The following is a 24,434-nucleotide window of genomic DNA, read 5'->3' on the forward strand; positions in this document are numbered from 1 at the left end:
CTACTTTTTTTATTAAAAAATAATTTTTGGGCTAGGCACGGTGGCTTACACTTGTAATCCTAGCACTTCGGAAGTCGAGGTGGGTGAATCACTTGAGATCAGGAGTTCAAGACCAGCCTGGTCAACATCGTGAAACCCCGTCTCTACTAAAAATACAAAAAGTAGCCAGGTATGGTGACAGCCACCTGTAATCTCAGCTGCTTAGGAGACTGAGGCATGAGAATTGCTTGAACCCAGGAGGCAGAGGTTGCAGAGAGCCAAGATTGTACCACTGCACTCCAGCCTGAGTGACAGAGCAAGACTCCATCTCAAAAAAAAAAAAAAAATTATTATTATTATTTTTGTAGAGACAGTCTCACTATGTTGTCCAGGCTGATCTCAAACTCCTGGCCTCAAGCAATGCTCCTGCCTCAGCCTCCCAAAGCACTGGGATTACAGGGACAAACTACGGTGCCTGGCCCTATAAATATTCATAGATAAAAGACTTTAAGGAAATACGCTAAATTATTAATAATATTCTTTATCTCTGAGTGATAGGATTTTACATCTTTTGATTCTTTATACTCTGTTTTACTAAAGTTTTCTTTTATGCTTACCTACTTTTATTAAAGCAAACGAAAGAGGGGAATGTAAATTAGTTCAACCATTGTGGAGGACAGGGTGGCAATTCCTTAAAGACCTAGAACCAGAAATACCATTTGACCCAGCAATCCCATTACTGGGTATATACTCAAAGGAATAGAAATCATTCTGTTATAAAGATACCTGCAGGCATATGTTCATTGCAGCACTATTCCATATAGCAAAGATATTGAATCAACAAAAATGCCTATCAATGATAGACTGGATAAAGAAAATGTGGTATATATACACCATGGAGTACTATGCAGCCTTACAGAGGAATGAGAGCTTGTCCTTTGCAGGGACATGGATGTAACTGGAAGCCATTATCCTCAGCGAACTAATGCAGGAACAGAAAACCAAACACCACACATTATCACTTATAAGTAGGAGCTGAACAGTGAGAACACATGGACACAGGGAGGGGAACAACACACACTTGGGCCTGTCAGGGAGATGGCGGGAGGGAGAGCATCAGGAAAAATAGCCAGTGCATGTGAGGCTTAATACCTAGGTGATGGGTTGATAGGTGCAGCAAACGACCCTGGCACATGTTTACCTATGTAACAAACCTGCACATTCGCACATGTATCCTGGAACTTAAAATAAGAAGTATTATTTTTTAATTCAAAACATTAAAAAAAAAACAGACTATAAAAGTTTCAGGTTTGAACTTTATGACCCAGTAATAACCCTAATATAAGGATAAAGAAATAGACCAGGAGCACTGGCTCATGCCTGTAATCCCAGCACTTTGGGAGGCTGAGGCAGGTGGATCACTTGAGATCAGGAGTTCAAGACCAGCCTGGCCAACATAGTGAAACCCTGTCTCTACTAAAAATACAAAAATTAGACACACGTGGTGCCGTGTGCCTATAATCCCAGATTCTTGGGAGGCTGAGGCAGGAGGATTGCTTGAACCCAGGAGGCGGAGGTTGCAATAAGCCAAGATCGTGCCACTGCACTCCAGCCTGGGCAACAGAGCAAGACTCAGTCTCAAAATAATAATAATGATAATAATAATAATAATAATAAGGAAATAGTCAAATATGGATAAAGATTCATGTTCCAGGGCATTCATTGAATTACTGGGTTTTATTTGTTTGTTTGTTTTCTGTTTTTGAGGTGGAGTCTGGCTCGGGTTCTAGTGATTCTCCTGCCTCAGCCTCCCTAGTAGCTGGGATTACAGGTGCACACCACGCCCGGCTAATTTTTGTATTTTTAGTGGAGATGGAGTTTCACCATGTTGGCCAGGCTGGTCTCCAACTCCTGACCTCAGGTGATCTGGCTGCCTCAGACTCCCAAAGTGCTGGGATTATCCCAGGCATGAGCCACCACGCCTGGCCAAATTACTGTTTTTACTAGCAGAAAAGTTGGAAATATCTAAGTGACCAACAAAGGAAGAATGATTAATCGTGATACATCCATATTATGCAGCTACTAAATGTTTTCAAAGCATGAAATACAGAAAATGCTCATGGTATAATGGGAAGGTTGGTAAATTTCATGTTTAATATGATTTCAAATACATTTTTTAAAAATGAAAAGTTGAAGAGAGAGACAAAATGTTAGCAGGTTTGGGGTGATTTTAATTTTTCTGTTTTTTGTTTTCCGAATTGTCTACGCTGATCATGTATTACTTTATAATTTAAAAAATTTAGGCCGGGTGCGGTGGCTCACTGCTGTAATCCCAGCACTTTGGGAGGCTGAGGCGGGTGGATCATGAGGTCAGGAGTTCGAGACCAGCCTGGCCAAGATGGTGAAACCCCGTCTCTACTAAAAATACAAAAATTAGCCGGGCACAGTGGTGGGCTCCTGTAGTCCCAGCTACGTGCGAGGCTGAGACAGGAGAATCGCTTGAACCCGGGGGTGAGGAGGTTCAGTTAGCCAAGATCGCACCGCTGCATTCCAGCCTGGGCCTGGGCGACAGAGTGAGACCCCGTCTGGAAAAAAAAAAAAACTTTAGTCTGGTCGTGGTGGCTCACATCTATAATCCCAGCACTTTGGGAGGCCGAGGCGGGTGGATCACCTGAGGTCAGGAGTTCAAGACCAGCCTGGCCAACATGGTGAAACCCTGTGTCTACCAAAAATATAAAAAATTAGCCAGACGTGGTGGCATGTGCCTGTTACCTCAGCTACTTGGGAAGCTGAGGCAGTAGAATGGCTTGAACCTGGGAGGCAGAGGTTGCATTGAGCCAAGATCATGCCATTGCTCGCCAGCCTGGGCAACAAGAATGAAACTCCAAATCTGATTTGTATGTAATGAGGGAAGCCTGTTTAGCTGTATGTCTCCCGCAGTGCTCACTAGTCTGGTAGCAAAATTGAGGGGGGCGGGGATGGTAGTCATCTAGCATTAGAAGTGCTTGGCAAAGGTTATAGGAGTCTGTGTTGGTGGTCTACCTCCATGGTTGATGTGAAGATTTTTATAAACTATAAAGTTCTACATGAATAATAGTGGTAGTTTTTAATCTATCCCCATGCCACTGTCCTAATTCAGGCCCTCATTATTCTTACTTAAACTTATTCACTACTTTTCCTGCCTCCATGCTCTCTCCAAACCATCTTTTACATTACTGCCCAGAGTTCTTTTTCTGAAGCACCGGTAAGATGGTGGTGTTTTTTCCTTTCAGAAACCTGTGTTGGCTCTCCATGTCTGAACTTTTAAGCCACAAATTTGAGGCCTTTTTATTATTTTATTTATTTATCTATTTATTTATTTTTGGAGACAGAGTTTCGTTCTTGTTGCCCATGCTGGAGTGCAATGGCGTAATCTCAGCTCACCGCAACCTCCGCCTCCCAGGTTCAAGCGATCGATTCTCGTGCTTTAGCCTCCCAAGTGGCTGGGATTACAGGCATGTGCCACCATACCCGGCTAATATTGTGTTTTCAGACGGGGTTTCTCCATGTTGGTCAGGCTGGTCTCAAACTACCAACCTCAGGTGATCTGCCTGCCTCGGCCTCCCAAAATGCTGGGATTACAGGCCTGAGCCACCGTGCCTGGCCGAGGCCTTTTTAAACGTGATCTCAAAGTACCTTTCTACCCTAATTTCCAGCTACATCTCCATATACTGTTTTCTCTGTCCTCGTCATCCTAACTACCTTTCCCTAAATATGCAAGGCTTAGCTAACCCTCTGTTCTTGCTCATGCTACGTCATGTAAAACATTTGAAGGACAAACTTTGGACGTACAGTTAGATGACTTATATTACTGCTTTGGTTCTGCTGTTCACAGGTGGCTGTGTGGCCTTTAAAATATTATTTTAACCTCTTTGATCCTCAGGGTTTTTTTGTGTGTTTTGTTTGTTCGTTTTTACTAATTTCTTTATCTTTATAATGTTAACACCTACCTCACAGAGTTATTAGAATTTATTCAGATAATGAATATGAAAGCATGTTGTAACTAGATGCACAGTACACATGTATAGCATTATTTTCCACCTACCTCTGTCAGTATGTTTTTAACTTCAAATAACAGAAATCCAACTGAAAATGGCTTAAACAATGAGGAAGCAACTCTGGAGGTAAGGCGGTTCCAGGGTTGGTTAATTCAGCAGCTCAGTAGCATCATCCTACTATTTCCTTGCTTTGTACTCTTTGTTTTGTTCCATTCGGCTTTTTACGCTCATGGTCTTAAGATGGCTGCTACAGTCTTAGTTGTCACATGAAGACAGCAATGTTCAGATGCAGGAAAGGAGGAGTCCTATTAGTATGCCCCTTTTTAAGGGTGAGAAAATATCCCTAGAAGCCTCCCCTCATCCCTGCCCCATAAACTTTGCCCAATGTCTAATTAATGGAAATTGTACCACAGGCCTAACAAGTCATCACTGGGAAGGGAAATCAGCTAATCTTCATTAGCTTAGACCAACCATGATTCACCCCGGTACTGGCCCTCACCTCTCCTGAAGGAACAGTTGCTTAGAAAAAGGACAAAGTGGGGGCTCTGTTAAGGAGGGAAAAGATTGTGATAGCACGATGTCTTCAGGGATGACCCTGGTTTGTTAGGGCAAGAAGATGAAGAGGTACTAAGTCGTAAATCAGCGTAAAGGGGAGCTTGCTTTTGGTGACTCAAGATTTCAAGCAGGCATCATACAAAATGGTGAGAGAACAGATGGGGTGGGAAGAATGTGAAACTAATTTTACATTGCGGTTTCAGAGTTTATCTTTATATCCAAATAGGTATGCAGTGGAACTGATGAAGACCCTGATGATAAAAACGCACCCTTTCGGCAACGGCCATTTTGCAAATATAAAGGGCATACTGCTGATCTCCTTGATCTTTCATGGTCTAAAGTAAGAAATTCTTATTTGAATCATATATTAATTCTGTGTGTAAGGAGCTGATACTATAGTCTTAAAGCAGAATTTCTTCTCTGGGAAACCTCAACTGATTGGATGAGGCCCACCCACATAGTCAAGGGTGATCTCCTTTACTTAAAATCAACTGAGTATGGATTAATTACATGTACAGAATACCTTCACAGCAACAACTAGATTGGTGTTTGATTAAATAGTTGAGTACTAGCTTAATAATTAAATAATTTAGTACTAGCTAAGTTGATACATAAAATTAACTGTTATAACCACCTTCTTACCAGAATTAATACCTTTTCTTTGAACTCATTCTCCTTAACCTTTCTCTGGCATTTGATGATTTGATGCTATTGATCTTTCTTGAACTACTTGATTTTGGAGCACTGTATGTTCTAGATTCACTTCCTATCTCACTGACTATTCCTTTGTTTGTTTCATGGAGGAAATATTTAATAGTTTAAAAAAAATTGAGAACCTGTGCAACTATACCTGCTATGTACCAAGTACTTTTCATTCACTCAAAACATATCCGTTGATCATTTTACCACCTGGTTAAGAAATGACCTCTGGAGTCAGACTCCCAAGGTATATATTCTTCCTAGTCTGCCCCTTATGTTGTGTGACCTTGGGCAAGTTATTTAACCTCACCATGCCTCATCTGCAAAATAGACATAATAAAAATATAAAAATATATAATATAAAAAAATATAAAATATATTTTTGAAAAACCCTCATAGGGTTATAATAGGGAAAGATTAACTGAGCTAGTAAATATAAAACACTTGCCTAGAACATAATAAATGCTCAATTAATATTAGCAGTGATGACAATGATTAACTGAGTTAGTAAATATAAAACGTTTGCCTAGAACATAATAATGCCCAATTAATATTAGCAGTCATCATCATTATCATCATCACTATCTGCCAAGTAGCATTTTAGCCACTGGGGACACAGACAAAAGTTAAGTACTTTACATGTGTTCTGTTCATACCCTCAAAACAACCTTATGAGATTGGTGACATTTCCTTATCAAGGATTTTAAAAAACAAGGGTCATACGTGTTAAAGAACATGCCTAAAGGCGTATAGCTAGGGAGTTACGGGAGTTTAGGTTCAAACCCCATGACTTTGGAGCATTACTCTCTAGCCCATTCTAGTGTCACAATAGCTAATCACTACAAGGAAACAGGATGACAAAAATAACATGTTGGACACATTGAAAGATTTAAGAAATCATAAATTTTTTATACTTTCTTTCCATTTTATACTTTATTTCCATTCTATCTCTTAGGAGGCAGCAGTAATATGATTTAGTATCTATCCAGCTACTGAATTGTCTCAAGTGAGTAATGTGCATTTTTAAGGACTAGTGCTAGCCTATAAACCACCTGGTCTTCCTGGTCCCTGACAATATGAATATAGAATATCAGTCTGTGAAGAGATAAGTGCAGAAACCTAGAGTAAACTATTTAGAAGTGTTTATGGCAGTTTTCACATTAAGTTTGTACCTGTTTAGTCTTTTAAAACCTGGGCTTCTATTTTGTATAATAATACAAAATGGGGCTTATATTTTATATGCCTTTTATTTTTATTTCATTTTTCTAGTAAATGTTTTCTGTGTTTTAAAATAGTTTCAGTCCACAACTCACTGGAAATTTAAAAAACAAAAACAGTCCTTCACCAGAAATAGTCTGAGAAGCACTAGTCTAGATGAGTTATTTCAGTGAGGTGCTGCCCCATACAGGAATGGTTCCTAAAGATCTATCCTCATACCCCAATCCCTCCACCCCACCTCCATCCAGAGGAAAGCAACAAAATTTCTGCAACAAGATTCTAAGCCTCTCCAGGGTAGGAACCAGATATTATTAACACCAACTCAAACCAGATATTGTTTCTCTTTAATGTCTATCACAGTGCGTATAGTGAGTTTTCTATTTGTTGAAGATGTATTTTGTGCCAGTAACAAGAATTACCCTGTTAATTCTTACAATAACAACCCCGTGAGGTAGACAATCTGATTTTGTCTCGATGAAGAGATTGAGCCCCTGTGACCTATCTAAAAATCACAAAATTAGTTATGGGTAGAACTTAGATTTTAATCTAATTTATCTGACTTCCAAGATCAGTGTTTAGTTTAAGAAAGTTATTTAATTTCATTTATTTAATAAGAAGTACTTACTAAATACTTATAAAAGAACAAGCCTTTCTTAAAGAATACTTATTTGGAAGAAATCTTAACATGTCTTCAGCACCTTCACTTAATATTTTAGGGATGTCTTCATACCTCTTTCATATGCTCAAAGCAAAGAACTGTTGCAGAAATTGAATACAGTCAGTTTCTGTTTTTTGTGTTTTTTTTGTTTTGTTTTGCTTTGTGATTTTTTGAGACGGAGTATTGCTCTGTCCCAAGGCTGGAGTGCAGTGGCATGATCTCAGCTCACTGCAACATCCATCTCCCAGGTTCAAGCGATTCTCTGGCCTCAGCCTCCCCGAGTAGCTGGGATTACAGGCATGGGCCACCACGCCCAGCTAATATTTTGTATTTTTAGTAGAGACGGGATTTCACCATGGTGGCCAGGCTGATCTCGAACTCCTGACCTCAAATGATCCACCTGCCTCAGCCTCCCAAAGTGCTGGGATTACAGACATGGGCCACTGTGCCTAGCCAAATAAAGTCAGTTTTAATGAACATAGGTTCATGGTGTGCCATAGGTTAAGTTTTTATACAGTTGTTATTAATCAACAGGAAATTATAATGCAAACTGCATGTACTCTTCAAAACTTTTCTGGAACTGAGTGGATCTTGAAAATAAAAATGATTGTTGTTAGATATTTCAAAGATTATTGTAAATCTTCCAAATTCTGTTTTTTAATTCTTTACTTTTAATCATAAAGTATACCATCTATTTGAAAACAGGTATACCACAATGTACCTACCTCATAGTGTTGCTATATTATGCAAAGAATAATGCTTAACACATAGAAGTATGCGATAAATGTCATCATTGCCTTGATTTGTTTAGCACCTTTAGGCACACCAAAGAATACAGAGGTGTCATTTGAGTTTTCTCATTCAGTATAACTCATAGTTCTCCTCCTTAAATAGATTATGTTTAGGAATTAATGAGCTTCTGCCAGCTGAAAGCTTTTGACAGAAATGTTTGGTTCCTGGGCGATGGGGCCATCACAGTGCCTAAGTCAGTTACACTACCATGTTCTAGCCTTGAACATTCTGTGGTCTATTCTGAAAGATTTGACAATTTTTGTTCTCTAATTTTCTTGCCTAGAGTATGACAGGTGCACAATAACTTTTCATTTCCATGCTGCATTATAGGGTAATCTTTTTGAAGACATTTTAAATGACAATTAGAGATCTATGTGAGTTAAAATTCACCAGTGTTATCAGTGTGAAAATAACTGAAGTGACAATAAAATGAATAAATACCTTATACTGATAGCTAAGTTCCCATATGCAGGTGATAACAACCAAGGCACACATTAGTTCTCTGCTGGTGCCTGGCAGATTTCTTTAGACATTGATAAGATTCATCCGAATTTCAGAACAGGTAATGTCAAAAAGTTTTAGAATCAATGAAAGACGGTATTTAACTGTTTAGGGGAAAATAGGATCTTCCAAGTGAATTTGATAATCTTTTGTTCTTTCCAGTGCTGCATTTAACAATAACAAAACTGTTGGAATACAAAAACCAAAAGTTCACTTTTATTGTATAAATAGGGTTCTTTTTCTTATAGTGATAACATAGTCAATGTCATTTTCTCCGTAGAACTACTTTCTTCTTTCTTCTTCAATGGATAAAACAGTCAGATTATGGCACATTTCTCGAAGAGAATGCCTTTGCTGTTTTCAACATATAGATTTTGTCACTGCCATAGCTTTTCATCCAAGAGTAAGTAACTATTTATACATGTTTTTGTTAACCTCTAAGGAAGGTGAGAGAACCTGGTTTCTCTGGAGGGCAATTGGACTACAGGAAAAAAGTTATTAACAGCTACATAGTTATGAGCAATTTAATTTTGTGTTTCATTTTGCTTTAGAAATGAGAAAGGAAATATTCTGCTGATCTGCATTAGAAAAACTGGGGATGTTATATCTCAAATCTTTATTAAGACATAAATAAATGAAATAAACTATCCTATTAAAGATGACAGATATTAGAGATGGAGGAAGAAGAGGAAGCAGATGGATAAATGAGAAAGGGAAGTCCCTAGGCAGAAATAGTGAGATTGGGGAGGGAAGAGACAGAGAAAAAGACTGAAAGAGGCAAAGATGAAAATTCATTACAAGATATACTGAATTTGTATTGTTAGTCTTGATATCCCTTCTTTATTCCTTTTCAGTATAGAAAATCCTTTCATATCTTTCCCCCAGAAAGAAAGTATTTCATATGATTTCAGCCAAATGAGAAAAATCTGCTATCATAGAATTGCAGACCTATTGTATGCCCCTAGAGGATAGGGCCACCAAATGCTTAAGGCTAAATTAGTTACAGATTTTTACAACTGTAAGCAAAAGGGAAATCACATGTCAGTGCTGACTGCACTAGCTCAGTTAAGCAGAGGACTTGAGCTGACCCTAGCAACAAGTTTCCCTTACCTATGTTGGTGTTATAATTACATTTCCAGTGGTGTCCTCATCTTTATATGTTTAACACCCATTATCTTTTTAATGTAACATTCTAATCATATTCACATTTCTTCATCTCCCCCAAATTAAGGAGAAGACTGACTTGTTTTCAATATACTTTCCTTTCCTGAGCAGGCTTATAACATAAGCAGTGATAATTCCAAACCGTTGAAGACTTGGTTAGGGCCAGGCGCGGTGGCTCATGCCTATAATCCCAGCACTTTGGGATGCCAGGGCAGGCAGATCATGAGGTCAACAGATCGAGACCCACCTGGCCAACATGGTGAAACATTGTTTCTACTAAAAATACAAACATTAGACAGGTGTGGTGGCAGGTGCCTGTAGTCCCAGCTACTCGGGAGGCTGAGGCAGGAGAATCACTTGAACCCAGGAGGCAGAGGCTGCAGTGAGCCAAGATTGCACCAGCCTGGGCAATAGAGCGAGACTGTCTCAAAAAAAAAAAAAAAAAAAAAAAAATACCTGGTTAAGAATTTTGGTGGCTCACGCCTATAATCCCAGCACTTTGGGAGGCTAAGTGGGAGGATGGCTTGAGGCTAGGAGTTCAAGACCAGCCTGGGCAGCACAGTGAGACTCCACCTCTATCACAAACAGAAAAACTATGTTAATTCTTACCAGTTTTGATGATCAAGTCATTAGAGTCTTCTTTCTGAATAACACCCCCACCCCGTCCCCTATACACACAACAAAAGGATGGATTTACCCCATCAGCAACTGTGAGCAAAATCTTTCCATGCATGAATCTTTCCATAACTCTATTTTAGCTATAAAGTATCAGGTTGGAAAGAGATATTTAGTTGTGATTGTTTTCTTTCTCATTCTTTTTCTTTTCTTTTCTTTCTTTTTTTTTGTTTTTTGTTTTTTGTTTTTTGTTTTTGAGACAGGATCTCACTTTGTCACCCAGGCTGTAGTGCAATAGTGCAGTCTCGGCTTACTGCAGCCTCAACTTCCCTGGCTCAGGTGATTCTCCTGCCTCAGCTCCCCAGGTAGCTGGGACTACAGGCATGCACCACTGTGCCTGCACTATTCCTGGCTAATTTTTGTATTTTTAGTAGAGACAGGGTATTGCCATGTTGCCCAGGCTGGTCTCAAACTCCTGGGCTCAAAGTGATCTGCCCACCTTGGCCTCCCAAAGTGCTGGGATTAAAAGCATGAGCCACTGCACCCATCCGATTGTTTTCCACGTGGTATTTTATTATTTATTAAACTTTCTGTTCAGCCATGAATTTTTTTTCTTTTTTTTTTTTTTTTTTTTTTTTGAGACAGTCTCCAGGCTGGAGTGCAGTGGCACAATCTCAGCTCACTGCAACCTCCACCTCCCAGGTTCAAGCAATTCTGCCTCAGCCTCCCAAGTAGCTGGGATTACAGACATGTACCACCACATCCAGCTAATTTTCATATTTTTAGTAGAGATGGAGTTTCACCATGTTGGCCAGGCTGGTCTCTAACTCCTGACCTCAAGTGATCCACCTGCCTTGGCCTCACAAAGTGCTGGAATTACAGACGTGAGCTACTGCGCCTGGCCCAGCCAATGATTTTTTTATAGTGCTTTTATTTGGTTTTATTTTGGAAACTATAAAGCCCTATTTCTAAAAATCATACTGACCTGGAGTGTTTTTAAGGGGCTAGGAAAGAATAAGGTAGTGATGACTTGGGTTTTTTTGGTTTTTTTTTTTTTAGGAAATATGACTTTTATTATAATGTTAAAGGAAGAAAGGTAGCAGAGTTAGTTAGAAAAGAAATAGTAAAATGGGCCGGGCTTGGTGGCTCATGTCTGTAATCCCAGCACTTTGGGAGGCCAAGGTGGGTGGATCACCTGAGGGCAGGAGTTCAAGACCAGCCTGGCCAACATGGTGAAAACCCATCTCTAATAAAAATGCAAAAATTAGCCGGCCGTCGTGGTGCATGCCTATAATCCCAGCTACTCAGGAAGCTGGAAAAAAAAAAAAAAAAAGAATAACAAAATGGAGATACACACACATAGATGTACGTATGTGACAATTACTAAGTTTTTACTTGTTCAGCTCTTCTACTGGTACACATTGAGTGAGCCTACTATACCATAGCCATGAAGATGTCCATCATTTGTAGATTGTCTTTGACAGGTTTCAGAGATGGGTAAGAATAATAATTTTTGGCAAGGAACAGAAACCCTTAGGGCGGGGGCGGGGGGGTGGGGAAGAAAAAAAAAAAAAGAATCATCATCATCTTGGCTGGGTATGGTGGCTCCCTCCTATAATCCCAGCACTTTGGGAGTTTGAGGCAGGAGGATCACTTGAGGCCAGGAGTTCGAGACCAGCCTGGGCAACATAGGGAGACCCCATTTTTATAAAAAAAATTTTTTTTTTTTTTGAGACGGAGTCTCGCTTTGTCGCCCAGGCTGGAGTGCAGTGGCGCGATCTCGGCTCACTGCAAGCTCCGCCTCCCGGGTTCCCGCCATTCTCCTGCCTCAGCCTCCCGAGTAGCTGGGACTACAGGCGCCCGCCACCATGCCCGGCTAGTTTTTTGTATTTTTAGTAGAGACGGGGTTTCACTGGGTTAGCCAGGATGGTCTCGATCTCCTGACCTCGTGATCCGCCCGTCTCGGCCTCCCAAAGTGCTGGGATTACAGGCTTGAGCCACTGCGCCCGGCCTATAAAAAATTTTAAAGTTAGCCAGGTATGGTGGTGTGCTTCTGTGATCCCAACTACTTGGGAGTCTGAGGTGAGAGGATCACTTGAGCCCAGGAGATCGAGGCTGCAGTAAGCTGTGATCGAACGTCTGTACTCCGGCCTGGGCAACAAACTGAGACCCCATCACCAAAAAATAAAAATAAAGAAAGAAAAATTATTATGTTGCCAAAAACAAAACCAGCTTAGTGGTAGGACTGATTTAGTTTAAGGCAGGTTTCTCAAGCCTAGTACTGTTGATATTCTTTGTTACACGGGGGAGAGAAGGCTGTGCATTATAGGATATTTAGCAGCATCCCTGGCCTCTCTCCACTAGATAACTGGTAGCATCCTGATCCTCCCACCAGTTTCGACAACCAAAATGTCTCCAGATAATGCTAGATGTCCCCTTTGGGGTTAAATTGCTGCAGGTTGAGAATCCCTGATCTGAGAGCAGAATTTGAATAATGAAGTAATTCTCTGTTGACATGGTGCTAGGGTTCCAAAAATGACTGGTTTGGGGGGCCACTAACTGATGTTACTCTTTATCCAAGTGTTACATGTGTCCCAGAGGAAGGTATGATATAGGATAGTGTTTCTCATAGCATGTTCCTGAAAGGTCTAGCATCTCCCCTAAACACGCCCCCCCAAAAAAAGTCTGTGGTTAAATATGTTGAAAAATGCTACCTGTTTTATCCTCTCTTTGGAGATTCAAAATGCAGGTTAACTGAGAATCGAGTTTAACTTTCTGTAACCCAGAATTTCTCAAACTTACTTGACCACAGAACCTTCTTCCATTCAATACACACTCAAACACGTTATCTATTAACATCCCTATCTTGCAAAAGGGCAGTTTAAGGATATAATAATTAGAATTTTATTTCTCAAAGTGAATAGTGAGGTTTCTAATTGTTGTTACTGCTTTCAGTGCATAAAATAATGCTTGCTTAAAGAATGAAAATTTTTAAATGAAATCTTTTTTTTTTTTTGAGACGGAGTCTCACTCTGTCGCCAGGCTGGAGTACAGTGGTGCGATCTTGGCTCACTGCAACCTCCGCCTACCGGGTTCAAGCGATTCTCCTGCTTCAGCCTTCCGAGTAGCTGGGACTACAGCCGCACACCACCATGCCCAGCTAATTTTTATATTTTTACTAGAGACAGGGTTTCACCATGTTGGCCAGGATAGTGTCGATCTCTTGACCTTGTGATCCACTGCCTTGGCCTCCCAAAGTGCTAGGACTACAGGTGTGAGCCACTGCGCCCAGCCCTGAAATCTACATTTTTAAACTATTCTAATAGACTTACTGATTTGATTAGCTAATGAGTTTTTTCTTGATGTGGTAAAATGAAAGCTTTCTCTTTTGCCACCTTTTTAGGATGACAGGTATTTTCTAAGTGGGTCTTTGGATGGAAAGCTCCGCCTTTGGAACATACCTGACAAAAAAGTGGCTTTGTGGAATGAAGTAGATGGTCAGACGAAATTGATCACAGCTGCAAACTTCTGTCAGAATGGCAAATATGCAGTGATTGGGACATATGATGGCAGATGTATTTTCTATGATACAGAGGTAAATGATTGTTTTTTGTAAATTATATAATTATATACTTAGTAAACACTTTCATGGTTTTGGACAAGTTGTTTATCCCCTCTGGGCTTTAACTGCATTTTCTCTAAATAGGGACAAATAATACCATGTCTGTCCTAAGAGTTGGAACAGATGCAGATGACTTTTAAGATGTCTTCTCATTCTAATTTTTAAAAAAATTTTTTTGAGATGGAGTCTCACTCTGTTGCCCAGGATGGAATGCAGTGGAGTGATCTCGGCTCACTACAACCTCCGCCTCCTGGATTCAAGTGATTCTTGTGCCTCAGCCTCCTGAGTAGCTGGGACTACAGGCACGTGCCACCACACTCAGCTAATTTTTGTATTTTTTGGTAGAGATGGGATTTTACCATGTTGGCCAGGCTGGTCTCTAACTCCTGACTTCAAGTGATTCACCTGCCTCAGCCTCCCAACGTGCTGGGATTACAGGCATGAGCCACCATGCCCAAGCAAAAAGAATTTTTTTATAGAGACAAAGTCTCACTCTGTCACCCAAGTTAGAGCATAGTGGTACAATTATTATTGCTCACTACAGCCTCGAACTCTTGGGCTCAAGCAATCCTCCTGCCTCAGCCGCCGGAGTAGCTAGAATTACAGATACAAGCCACCACACATGCTCCTAATTCTAATATGTTAAATGTATGATTTATTTTTAGCATTTGAAATACCATACACAAATACACGTACGATCTACTAGAGGGCGTAACAAGGTTGGAAGAAAAATTACTGGCATTGAGCCTTTACCTGGAGAAAATAAGGTACTACAGTATTCAAAACCATCTCTCTCCATACTATATGTAGATTCTTGGAAGTTCTTAATATCTTGGCAAAGAAAAATGTATTCTCTTTCTTGTGGAATACCACTTTTCTTCTGGTTTTGAGGTATATTTGTTTGTATGTATGTAGCACCCTTTTTGGGTTGTAACTTAGCTTGTACTAAAACATGATATTTTTAACTTTTCATTTGATCTGCTTTTAGATATTGGTAACCTCAAATGACTCCAGAATCAGACTATATGATTTGAGAGATTTGTCACTGTCCATGAAGTATAAGGGTTATGTCAATAGCAGCAGCCAGATCAAAGCAAGTTTCAGGTAAATTGGCGATGAGATATTCCCAAAAGAGATCAGAACATTTCTCCCCTACTTCCATTTTTCCATTGATCTATGCCTTATGTTTAATGGGGTTCTTTTCACTTTTGCAACTAGCATTTTATCATGTGATACTTATCTTGTCCACCTATCTAGTATATAGAATTCGAATTACCCCTATTCTGCAGATGAAGAAACCAAGACTCAGAAAGTTAAGTGATTGGCCTAAAGTCATAGTTGTAGAGCTGGGATTAGAAGACTCTCATCTCTAGAGTTTTTGCTTTTGTACCTTTGTTTACGCTTTTAAGAAGGGGCTTATGGCTCATCCCACCACCCCCATCCCCGCCCCATTGCCTTGAACCTTTTAGGAAAGGAAGGAACCTTTTAGGACTCTTAAGAAAGCATTTTAACACCCCACAGCACAGTGTCTTGTATTCAAAACTTTACATATCATTATTATTTAAATTTCTAATTTGGGCTCCGGACACTCTCCTGAAGGTTAGCTACCTTTTCTTCCTTCTAGCCCTCTTCTTTCAGTCCTTTTCTTACCAGTTCTTTTTTCTTGAATTATACAGTAATTAACTTAATTGGTAAAGTATTCTGCTCCTGTCTTTCACACCTTAAATCATCATTCCTCCCAACGTGGATTAACTAATGTCACAGTTACTTAGAGCTTTGATGCAAATACAACTGCCAGGCCACTACATCACACCTACACATTTAGAACATCTAGAGTGAGACTGTGAGTCTACATATTCAACAAGCTCCTTCAGGTGTTATTTTAGGTATCACAAAGTAGGAAGCACTGATAAAGGAAACCGTTAAACATATACACACACATTTTATTTGCTTTTCCTTTCTTCCCCAAATTCAGCCATGATTTTACTTACCTCGTTAGTGGTTCAGAAGATAAGTATGTTTATATCTGGAGTACTTACCATGACCTAAGCAAGTTTACTTCAGTCAGGAGAGATCGTAATGACTTCTGGGAAGGTATTAAAGGTAAGTAAATACTTGCTTTTGTGTGTCTTATAAGAGAATCAAGTTAAAGTGGATATGTGCTAGAAGTAAATTCATGGCCGGGCACAGTGGCTCACACCTGTAATCCCGGCACTTTGGGAGGCCGAGACTGGCGTATCACGAGGTCAGGAGATCGAGACCATCCTGGCTAACACGGTGAAACCCTGTCTCTACTAAACATACAAAAAGAAAGTAACTGGACATGGTGGCACACACCTGTAGTCCCAGCTACTTGGGAGGCTGAGGCAGTAGAATCGCTGGAACCCAGGAGGTGAGGGTTGCAGTGATCTGAGATCGCGCCACTGCACTCCAGCCTGGGTGGTAGAGTGAGACTCCGTCTAAAAAAAAAGAAGTAGTAAATTCATGTAGGCATTATTTTAAGAGAGGCAGTTTGACACTGATAAACTGCTTTTGCATTTGGCTTTACTTGTTTTATCTATACTAAGGAAGAACTTTGGTCTAAAATTTGAGAAGTCAGGGAATTTCAGAACTTATATGTAATTTTTCTTAGAAAAATTTTTCGGTTTTAAATCACTCTTAGTTACTTCTGTGTTAGTTTTTAAGGATATTTGGCATATAACATACACTATCGTGTTTGTCTTGGTATCCAATTTGTCAGTTATCCTGAAGTAAATTTTTTCTGCAGCCCACAATGCAGTTGTTACATCAGCCATCTTTGCACCAAACCCAAGTTTGATGTTATCTTTGGATGTGCAATCTGAAAACTCAGAAGGGAACGAGAAAAGTGAAGATGCTGACTTTTTGGATCTCACACATTCTGGTAAATCTTTATTTGTCCTATATTTTTTTCTAGTCAGCATTTAGTAACCTCATTTGTCTCATATGAGTATAATGAGGTTTTCACTAGTATAAAGAATATTTATTTTTTCTTAAGACAGAGTCTTGCTCTGTCACCCAGGCTGGAATGCAATGATGCAGTCACAGCTCACTGCAGCCTCAACCACCCTAGACTCAGGTGATCCTTCCACCTCAGCCTCCTGAGTAGCTGGGACTACAGGCCTACACCACCATGCCCAACTAATTTTTTTTTTTATTTTTTTTTTTTTGAGACAGAGTCTCGCTCTGTCGCCCAGGCTGGAGTGCAGTAGTGCGATCTTGTCTCACTGCAAGCTCCGCCTCCTGGGTTCACGCCATTCTCCTGCCTCAGCCTCCTGAGTAGCTGGGACTACAGGCACCTGCCACTACGCCAGGCTAATTTTTTGAACTTTTATAGAGATGGAATTTCACCATGTTGCCCAGGCTGGTCTCAAACTTCTAGGCTCAAGCAATCCACCCACCTCAGCCTCCCAAAGCACTGGGATTACAGGCGTGAGCCACCAAAGAATGTTTCTTGTTTGCAACTTAATGGTTGTCAGATAACCATTTCTGAACTTTTCAGTAATATATTTCCTCAAAGTTTTACCTGTTTTAAATTCACCTGAGAATTAAAAATGAGAAATTTGGGCCAGGCGCGGTGGCTCACGCCTGTAATCCCAGCACTTTGGAAGGCCAAGGCGGGCAGATCACGAGGTCAGGAGATCGAGACCATCCTGGCTAACACGGTGAAACCCCATCTCTACTAAAAATACAAAAATTAGCCGGATGTGGTGGCAGTCGCCTGTAATCCCAGCTACTCGGGAGGCTGAGACAGGAGAATGGCATGAACCCGGGAGGCGGAGGTTGCAGTGAGCCGAGATCGCGCCACTGCACTCCAGCCTGGGTGACAGAGCGAGACTCCATCTCAAAAAAAAAAAAAAAAAGAGAAATTTAGATGTTCATAACTATAGGTAACCATTCTCTTTAGAGAAGTGCAAACAATATATACAAATATAAAACTTCTTTATTATCTGTCTCTCTCCTACTAGTCTGTAATCTCTAGAAGACAGAGACTTTTCATGTCTTATTTATTGCTGTATTGCCAGTGTCTCACACAGTGCTTACCTTCATATAGTAGGCACTTAATGAACATTTGCCGACTGAATGAATTAAACCCAAATGAAGCAGAGCTAATTTTTCTAGTTGCCACAAGTTAACAGCTTCTTGAGATAGATGGCTATTTACAAGTTTGTAATTTCTTGCCATTTGTAGCATATATGCTTTGAGAATGAGTATTAATTCCAGTTATATAAAGTGCTCATATTAGGAAGGGAGAACAAACTGTCAACAAGTAATATCGAGTGCCAATCAGCTATATAAAAATCTGGACCAGCTGTGGTGGCTCACACCTGAAATCCCAGCACTTTGGGAGACCAAGGCGGACGGATCATGAGATCAAGAGTTCGAGATCATCCTAGCCAACGTAGTGAAACCCCATCTCTACTAAACTGCAAAAATTAGCTGGGCATGGTGGTTCGCACCTGTAGTCCCAGCTACTCAGGAGGCTGAGGCAGGAGAATCGCTTGAACCAGGGAGGCGGAGGTTGCAGTGAGCTGAGATCGCGCCACTGCACTCCTGCCTAGCAACAGAGTGAGATTCCATCTCAAAAAAAAAAAAAAAAAAAAAAATCTGTAACTAGTCCTGCTCGTCCTTAAGAGTATGGTAAGACCATGCAGATTTGGATCAATTATTAGTGAAAACAAGTTTGTATTATTAAAACCAGTTGTGGCTGAGTGTGGTGGCTCACACCTATAATCCTAGCACTTTGGAAGACCAAGGTGAGCAGATTGCTTGAGGTCAGGAGTTCAAGACCAGCCTGGCCAACATGTTGAAACCCTGTCTCTACTAAAAATACAAAACGTAGCCAGGTATGGTGGTGCATGCCTGTAATCCTGGGAGGCTGAGGCAGGAGAAGTGCTTGAACTTGAGAAGGTAGAGGTTTCAGTGGGTGGAGATCGCGCCACTGCACTCTAGTCCGGGTGACACAGTAAGACTCTGTCTAAAAAAAAAATAATTGTGCCAGGCGTTGTGGTGTGTACCTGTAATCCCGGGTACTTGGGAGGCTGAGGCAGGAGGATTGTTTGAACTCAGGAGCTCGAGACCAGCCCAGACAACATAGAAGGACACCCAACCCAAAAAAAATATATATATATATATTTTTAATTTTTAAATTGATTGCATAATAGTTTATTGACTGTATTGTCTCATGCTACAGATTACAAACAGGTCATAAAGCCACAGGAATAGATACAATGTACAAAGAGTGCTTCTAACGTATTTGAATGCTAAAAAGTTATCAATAGTTTAATCTCAAGTAATTTTTTGTACTATTATTTGCACTATCTACTCCACTCACTACACACTATTCCTTCTGTCTGTGAAGAAAAATTTTGATAACAAAGATGAACTTGAGTCTAGCATTTCTTTCAGTACAAGATAAAAAATAAACCAAGTTAGAATGCTTAAACGTTTACTAAGTGCTTGTTTAACTGTTTTCTGTTTTCTTTTTCTTTCCTTCTCAGAATCAAATCCAGCTTCTCTCTTCTAACTTAAGTCATTTACATTTTTTCTTTTTTTTTTTTTTTACTTATGAATGAATGAATGACATGGTGTCACTGTTTCCCTGGCTGGAGTGCGGTGGTACAGTCATAGCTCACTGCAACCTTGAACTCTGTGCTCAAGCAATCTTCCTGCCTCAGCATCCCAAGTAGCTAGTACTGCATGTACTACCATGCCTGGCTAAGTTTTTTTTTTTTTTTTTTTTTTTTTTTTTTTTTTTCCTTTTTGGTAGAAATGAGTTCTCCTTATGTTTCGCAGGCTGGTCTCAAACTTCTAGCCTCAAAAAGGTTAGTCCTTCTACTTTGGCCCAAGTGCTGGGATTACAGGCATGAGACATCACACCTGGCCTTTTTTTTTTTTTTTCTTTTCTTTTTTCCCCAGTACTACCTTTTTACATTCTATATACTTCCCCTGCATATTCCACAGGAAATTCTAGCTTTTAAAACAGTTTGAGGAAAAGCAAAAGGTACAGGTTTTTTTTTTTAACTTCTCAGAAATATACCACATTAACAAGGTTCACTTAACTAACTGGGTCCTTTTTTAAGAGGCACAAATTTTAGTGGGTTGTACTCAGATTTGTGTTTGTCATTTTGTACCCATGTGGGTGTAGTCTAAGAATAAACTCTCTTAAACCCGAAATGGAGGATCACAAAATATATCCAATTGCCCTCTCTCTTTGTTCCTGACGTGTTTGGCAGTTTGAGCCTCAATTTTCCTTATGCGTAAAATAATCATGATAACCTAGTTTATAGGGTTTCAATAAGAATTAGATATGACATGTATAGGCTGGGCATGGTGGCTCATGACTCTAACCCCAACATTTTGGGAGGCCAGGGCAGGAGGATCACTTGAGGCCAGGAGTTTGAAACCAGCCTGGACAACATAGCAAGACCCTGTTTCCACAAAAAATTAAATAATTAGCCGAGCACAGTGGCACATGCCTGTAGGGAGGCTGAGGTGGAAGGATCCTTTGAGCCCAGGAGTGTGAGGTTACAAGTGAGCTACGATGGTGCCACTGCATTCCTGCCTGCACAACAGAGTGAGGCTCTATCTAAATATATATATATATACTTGTATGCGTAAAAGTGCTTAGCAAAATGCCTCGCATGTAGTAGGCATTATTGTTATCATTTTCATTATTATTATTTTCATTATTATTGTGTCTTACAAAGCATTTTGTATGTATGGTGAATTCTTCTCTATCCTTTCTCATATTCCTAAGTCCTTTGCTGCTGCTGCTACTACCACTGCACAGTACTGGTATGAGATATGCCAAAAGGGTGGTAAAGGAATGTTCAAAGACTTAGGATATGTTTTTAGCACATCTAAGTGAAACCATTTTGTGTGACTCATCCTGTCCACAACTTTCCAATTAAAGTTTGGATTATTTTCTTCTTTTTGAAATCTCAAAATCTCAATTTTTACCTATGTATAATAGAGTTAGTTAACACTGAATTTTTTTATTAAACGCTTTTATGCAACTGGCAAATGTAAGAGGTAAGCATTTATGCCATTCAGCATAGTTATATAACTTTTCAGTAAGGACCATATGGCAAAAGGTGCTGTCAGCATTCACACAGCAAACGTGTGTACTTCATTTCATGGCACTTTCAGTATGTCTGCTATACAATAAACCTTACTGGCAACCTCGCTAGACACCCCTGTTAGCAACAGACTTGCCCAGCTGATCCCATTCTGCCAGCACTGCAGTCCTGGGGCTGAATGACACACTAGCTTCTTGCCATGCAATGAAGCATTAGATGACTTAGATGCCTGGGCTGCCTAGGAATAAGTCCAAGCATCCAGGCCCCAGGAGACTGTAATATCCTCAAGCCAGGGAAAGACCAGCCAAGACAAGGTAAGTGGAAGTGAGTCTCAGAGCAGGAGAGATTCAGCAGAATGAAAGAATTACAGGAGCCAGCCAGAAAAGGAGACTGAAAAGGTCGGGAGATGATATTCTCCCCTGAAGGTGGAGGGTCATGGGCATGTGATAATTGTGGCAGCAGGCTTCATATTCCTTTAAAAATCAACTTAAAACTATTTTTTATGCTTTTAAGGTATTATGAAGACAGATAACACAGAAGTTCTTCTCTCTGCTGACTTCACTGGAGCAATCAAAGTGTTTGTTAATAAAAGAAAAAATGTATCTTAATTTGAAATGGCATTTAAAATAAACATATCAATAAGTTTCTATATGTATCAGAACTGAAAAAATATAGTGTTCCAAGCTAACATACTTTTTAAATTTTTATTGAAAGTTGTTCAAATATAATATATTTTTTGAGAGGCAGTGTTAATGATCTAGGAAACCCCAGGCTGATAGAGTAGAAAGGAATATGGCTAGAATAACATTGCCAAACATTAGGCTTTATTGTTTTGTTATGTTTGTGTTTTCGTTGTATAATTATGAACATGCACAAGTTTCTGCATGAAAATATATTAATATATTAATCACATGTATGTGCCTTTTGGTTACATGCATTAAATCTAACAGAGTTAAATTATTTCAGTGGCTCTTTTGGCCTCTTACTAGGGGGAATAGTCTTGTTTCTAGCTTAAACAATTTTTTTTTGCACAAGATTTCATTTTTAAGAAAAGTAGTATCTTTTGACTGAGTTATTGTTTTGAAAATGTTATATAGGTTTCCAATAGGTCAATAACCATGTGTAAATGGTTTTTATAAATTTCTCAATTTGGGGACAAGATTTTTTTGTGGTCTAAATTGTGGGCTTAAGATTCTTTTCTTTATATATGTACATATAATTTTTTTTTTCTTTGCCACACTGGAGCACAATGTTTCTATGTAAAGAATTATTTTCATTCTTTATCCATGAGCACCAGGCTTTGCTCACTTAAAAAAAAATTAAGCCACATTAAGGAGTGAGTCTTCTTTTTTACAATAATGTAAAAATGAAACTGTTTACATTTTTTTAAAGCATTGTAGTTTTTAAAAATTAAGCTGTTTTGTTTTGTGTTGTTGAATTTGAAAGCCTTTGTAAATATCAATATAATGTACCAATGAAATAACATCTGGGGCAATGAAACCCTGATCATGTTGTTGATGGTTAGCATATGTTTCTGAAATTAAATATGTATTATTAAAAGTTGGTCTCCAACACTTGTTTAAACATGGCTTTATTTTTAATTGACTTCAGTAAATCAAGGAATGCAAGAAAAATAAACTCTTGTTTTAATCATTTAAATTTTAGCAACAGAAGACCAGATTTTAGATCCCTAAATTATAATGCATTAGTTACATGCCTTTAAAATTGTTTTAATTCTAGCTTTAAATTGAACACTCCTAATAATTCATCTGTATGCTTATGTGTTCTTTACTGCATTTGTTTTCAGCATGTAAGTGAGAAGTTGGGGAGCCACGGACATATCCTTGTTGATTAGCATGGTCTTAGAGTGTTCTAGGCTTTCTAGTAAATTACATATTGTTCGTTGCTTTCTTCTTGCCAGTACTGTGCTCTCTCCCTCTCCCTTTCCCCCTCCCCTCTCCTCATCTCTCTTTGGTTACTTTGGCCCTCTCACTCTCTTGTACTCTCCCTTACTGAATTGTTACGCTATTGGCTTTCTAAAAACCAGGCACAGTTTCTTTAGTCTCAAGGTCTGGGTAGCATTGTGATTGATCCAGTGTTTCTTTTTTAAACTTGATGTCTTCAGCTCTTTGAGGTAGCTTGGCTTTCACTAACTTCTGCCTGAGAACTTGTAGTCGGCTGTGGTGTTGATTGTTTTAACTGCATATAATCAGGGTATTATTATATGACTATCTCCTGATAGGTTTTATATGGTTACTTGACCAAAAAGATAAAACGAGTTGGGTTGCAAGCTTAAAAGCATAATGCTGGCTGGACATGGTGGCTCATGCCTATAATCCCAGCACTTTGGGAGGCCGAGGCAGGTAGATCACCTGAGGTCGGGAGTTCAAGACCAGCCTGGCCAACATGGTGAAACCCCGTCTCTACTAAGAATACAAAAAATTAGCTGGGCGTGGTGGCGAGCAGCTGTAATCCCAGCTACTCAGGAGGCTGAGGCAGGACAATCGCTTGGACCCAGGAGGCGGAGGTTGCGGTGAATCAAGATCGCGCCATTGCACTCCAGCCTGGGCAACAAGAGCGAAACTCTGTCTCAAAAAAAAAAAAAAAAAGCATAATACCGACACTTGTTATTGCTATATGAATACACTGAATTTGAAAAGGTAGCATCAAAATATATACAAAAAAGTTGAACACTGTTTCTCTTTAAGCATTAGATATTCTCTATAATAAGTGATATAGTATTATAAAAAAAAAAAGGAGCACAGGTTCTAGAGTCAGGTAAACTTGGATTTGCTTCCTTCCCGTTAGCACATTCCTTGGGCAAGTTATTTATCCTACATTACTACTACTTCCTTATCTGTAATATGGGAATACCTAACTTAAAGTGCAAAGATTTGCCAAGAAATCATGTATGTGTAAAGCTTGGTGCCTAACCAGTAGGTAAACTCAACAGATGTACATTTCTTACTGCCTGTCACAAATCCCTGAGTACTCTCCCAGACCAAAAAAAAAAAGATAATATGATATATGGAAACGTTTTCTTTTTGAGATGGAGTTTCGCTCTTGTTGCCCAGGCTAGGATATAATGGCATGATCTCGGCTCACCACAACCTCTGCCTCCCGGGTTCAAGTGATTCTCCTGCCTCAGCCTCCCGAGTAGCTGGGATTACAGGTATGCGCCACTACGCCCAGCTAATTTTGTATTTTTAGTAGAGGTGGGGTTTCTCCATGTTGGTCAGGCTAGTCTGGAACTCCCGACCTCAGGTGATCCACCTGCCTCAGCCTCCCAAAGTGCTGGGATTACAGGCGTTAGCCACTGCACCCGGCAAGAAACACTTTCTAGACATAGGGATTTCATGGACACACAGAATTTTAGGGATTGACATAGGGCACCGACATTTTTTAACATTTTTAACAGACATCATCTACTATCCCCAATAAAAGAGAAGACATTTTAATGCTAAAAACATAGGCCAAGCACTATCATATAATCT

At 39.7% G+C, this 24,434-nt stretch overlaps 1 protein-coding gene across 3 annotated transcripts in view; it reads left to right on the top strand.

Annotated features, from left to right (window-relative positions):
- Positions 1–22,524, top strand: part of WDR44 (WD repeat domain 44) — a 103,436-nt gene extending 80,912 nt beyond the window's left edge. Inside the window, exons 13-20 of one of the 3 annotated variants that reach the window (XM_025373215.1) lie at positions 4,798–4,911; positions 8,720–8,842; positions 13,622–13,813; positions 14,506–14,607; positions 14,829–14,944; positions 15,816–15,943; positions 16,608–16,742; positions 21,454–22,524. In XM_025373215.1, the coding sequence (XP_025229000.1) occupies positions 4,798–4,911; positions 8,720–8,842; positions 13,622–13,813; positions 14,506–14,607; positions 14,829–14,944; positions 15,816–15,943; positions 16,608–16,742; positions 21,454–21,548 (1,005 nt within the window). In that variant the 3' untranslated portion in view covers positions 21,549–22,524. The remainder of the gene's footprint in view (positions 1–4,797; positions 4,912–8,719; positions 8,843–13,621; positions 13,814–14,505; positions 14,608–14,828; positions 14,945–15,815; positions 15,944–16,607; positions 16,743–21,453) is intronic. The other 2 variants (XM_025373216.1, XM_025373217.1) reach the window with 2 other exon arrangements.
- The last annotated feature ends 1,910 nt before the right edge of the window (positions 22,525–24,434 follow it).

Source organism: Theropithecus gelada, chromosome X, assembly GCF_003255815.1.
Source record: "Theropithecus gelada isolate Dixy chromosome X, Tgel_1.0, whole genome shotgun sequence".
Classification (NCBI taxonomy): domain Eukaryota; kingdom Metazoa; phylum Chordata; class Mammalia; order Primates; family Cercopithecidae; genus Theropithecus; species Theropithecus gelada.